General features: G+C 35.4%; 1 protein-coding gene across 1 annotated transcript in view; it reads left to right on the plus strand.

Annotated features, from left to right (window-relative positions):
* The window catches only part of NEIL3 (nei endonuclease VIII-like 3 (E. coli)), a 55749-nt gene that overhangs the window by 46047 nt on the left and 6523 nt on the right, over positions 1-3179 (plus strand). Inside the window, exon 8 of the mRNA XM_008589426.1 lies at positions 186-606. Within this exon, the coding sequence (XP_008587648.1) occupies positions 186-606 (421 nt within the window). The remainder of the gene's footprint in view (positions 1-185; positions 607-3179) is intronic.

Genomic DNA, 3179 nt, shown 5'->3' on the forward strand with positions numbered 1-3179 from the left:
GAACCGGTCTCCACATGGGATCCGAACCCTCGGCGGGAGCGCCACCGCGCTCCTAAGTGGCACACTCTCCAGTGTGCCACCGGGCCGGCCCAAACTAACTTTTTTAATCAAATAAAAAAGTCTTTCAAATAGTCAATATGTTATATTTATAAGAATATTGCAGAATTACTTCTCTCTCTTTCCAGATTCAGTGCTCAAGAATGAAGAAAATTCTATTGCCTTTAACAACTTGGTGAAGTACCCTTGTAATAACTTTGCAAAACCACATACAGAAGTGAAGATTAACAGGAAAACTGCATTTGGAACTACAACCCTTGTCTTGACTGATTTTAGCAATAAATCCAGTACTTTGGAAAGAAAAAAAACCCAAGATCAGATACGAGATGGGGAAATTCAAAATTTTCCTCCTAGTAACATGTGTTTTGGTGATACACAGCACTCCCACAAGGAGAGAAGAAATTACATAGCTAAACTATCTGACAAAGTAAATGTATCACCTATGATCTTCTCTCAGTCTAAATTATTTAGTCCAGAACTTAAAAAATTGAAAACAACCCACTACTCATCACCAGATCTGAAAAGTTCCAACACTGGATTTTCTAACAGGTATGCTGCTTCTAATCTGGTCTTTAAAGTATTTGAATTAAGTTTTAAGGAAGTGGAAAAACCATCCATTGCTAAGGAAGTTGAATTGAAATGAAAGACAAGTAGTAATTTGTCTCCTTTGCCTTCTCCAACTTATAATGTTAGAGAAGGGAAGGAAATAAAAATAGAATTTCCTACATCTACAAAAAGTGATTTTTTTCAAATCCTAATCATATACATGCTCAGTACACAATATTTGGAAAATGTTAGAAAGTAAAAAGAAAAATATTTAAATCATCCATAATCATACGAGTTATCAATGACCATTGTTAGCATTTTAAAAAATATTTCCTTTCAATGAAAGGTAGTTTTTCTGAAAAGGAAACTGTCATTCATAAAAGTTTAGTAAGGGTCCTCTATTCTATAGCAAGGGAACTGAGATACTTTAGTGACATTTCTGTCAAAGAACGTGGTTGCATCCCAAACAGCCATGTGGGAAGGTATTCTTTATTTCAACAAAAAGTTCCAAACAGCATGCATGCAACTTTTGTATCTGAAATTAAAAAGTTGTAATTCCAATTTATAATATTTCCAAGCTAGATACATTTTATGAGATACCAGCTTATATGTCACAAAGAAGACCCTCAGTTACTGTCACCAGAGATGAAGAAGTTTTAATATACAATATCATCCCCTTGGCAGCTCCTGAAACAATCTTCTGTTGACCCTTCTTCCCCCACCTGGTTTAGTCCCTTTGTCTGGACTTCCTAATTATTATCACATCCTGATAATTATGCCTACATCAGAGAAACATTTCTCCACCATTTTTCTAAGCTGAGTTCCCCGTTCCCCCCTCCAGAAAGCAGGTACTTTACCTCCAAAATCTTTTAATGAAGTGAATAATATATAACATGAACGAAGGGTCTTCTTCCATGTGTGTTTTTTCCTCCCAATGGGAGACAGGCAGTTAAAAATTTACTTTGGGTGGGATCTGAAGTAATCTTAGATGGAATTCTGATTGCCAACTTTCCTTCTGATTAGCTATGCCTCTGCTGATAGGGATATTCCTCCTTTGGGCAGTGGGAGGAGGGACCACCTGGTCCCAACCTCCAGAATCCAACCTCCTAGACCAACCTCTGAGAATCCTTACAGCTTATTTCATAACAATTCTCAGACAGTTTTTGCTCAATAGATACGTTTATCTCAGGTTCTAATCCCAGCTCTAAATTTACCATTACTTAATCCTGATGATTTATCCTTGACTGATTTTTTAAAATATTTTGTTCATAATCATTTATAATAACTGATTTAAACTTGGTCCATGATACTCACATTTGAATTAAGTTATGGGGGCTGAGCTTTTAACTGACTGGATAAATACACCATCTTTTCACTTTAATCCTAATTAATGTCTCATGATGCAAGCTCATGAAGAAGTTAGTGAAGAGTGTCTGAGCTGGGAGGCTGTCCTGTAGGAGAAAATCATTTTTGAATAGCCTATTCTGTTCTGTAGCTTAAGTGGAAAGAAGTAGAAGTGATCATTTAAAAATATTGTGACATTCGTACCCAGATGAAATATCTTGGCATATTTTTATTTCCTTAGTGCTTTTCAGAAAATCTCAGACAATTTAACTAATGAATTAGGGATTTAAAAAAACATTAATGTAACCTTAAATTTAAGTGATTTCTTCATAAGCCATTAGTAATAGGATCATATGATTAATCACGGTGCACAGAATTACTTAGAAATGCTGCAGCCTGTGTATATGTTGAATATAAGAACACCAGGACTGAGACTCCACAATCAATCAAGATCAACTAGCAGAATAAATGTCAAGTGATGAAATAAATTCACCCAGCAGCCCTTCTGCACCCAGCTACTTTACAAGGAATAAATTGCAAATTACTGTCATTTATTTCATTTTTCTCCTTGTCTGGCAGTTATAGTGTTCATCTTGTGGACAAGATGCCTAGCAGAAGCTCACAGTGTAATACTGTTAAAGCAGGTGGTCCACTGGGAATTTATATTCTCCTTGTCTGGCAGTTATAGTGTTCATCTTGTGGACAAGATGCCTAGCAGAAGCTCACAATGTAATACTGTTAAAGCAGGTGGTCCACTGGGAATTTATAGCCAGTTAATTTTTTTCTTTGGTAATTATATGGTGATTAATTTGATTTTTGTTCTCTTAATTACAGATCTCATCATCACACAATATATGTTTGTGTTGAAACATATTTTTGGATTGATATTTAGGTATATATGAATTTTATCCAGCTACTGGATTTTAAATTAGATGGAACCAATTTTCAAGCAGTTAAGAGTAACTACTAGAACAAGTTTTAAGTCTTTGATCCAATTACTGTAAACAGAGCAAAACACAGTGATTCATTTTCAAAGAATGCATGTGTTTTTTCAGGTTGAAATTTTTCCTGAGTTGATGCAAAAGCTCACATAGAAGAGTGAGATAATACTAACAAAATGATTAATATTTTCTCATGTCTGGTGCCGTCAGGGGTGCTGAAGGTCTACCTCTAATCACCAGTGCAAGCCTAGACACCTTATACTTGTTTCTGGGTCACCTTTTTTTTTTTTT

The sequence above is a fragment of the Galeopterus variegatus genome, unplaced genomic scaffold (genome assembly GCF_000696425.1).
Source record: "Galeopterus variegatus unplaced genomic scaffold, G_variegatus-3.0.2 Scaffold5432, whole genome shotgun sequence".
NCBI lineage: Eukaryota > Metazoa > Chordata > Mammalia > Dermoptera > Cynocephalidae > Galeopterus > Galeopterus variegatus.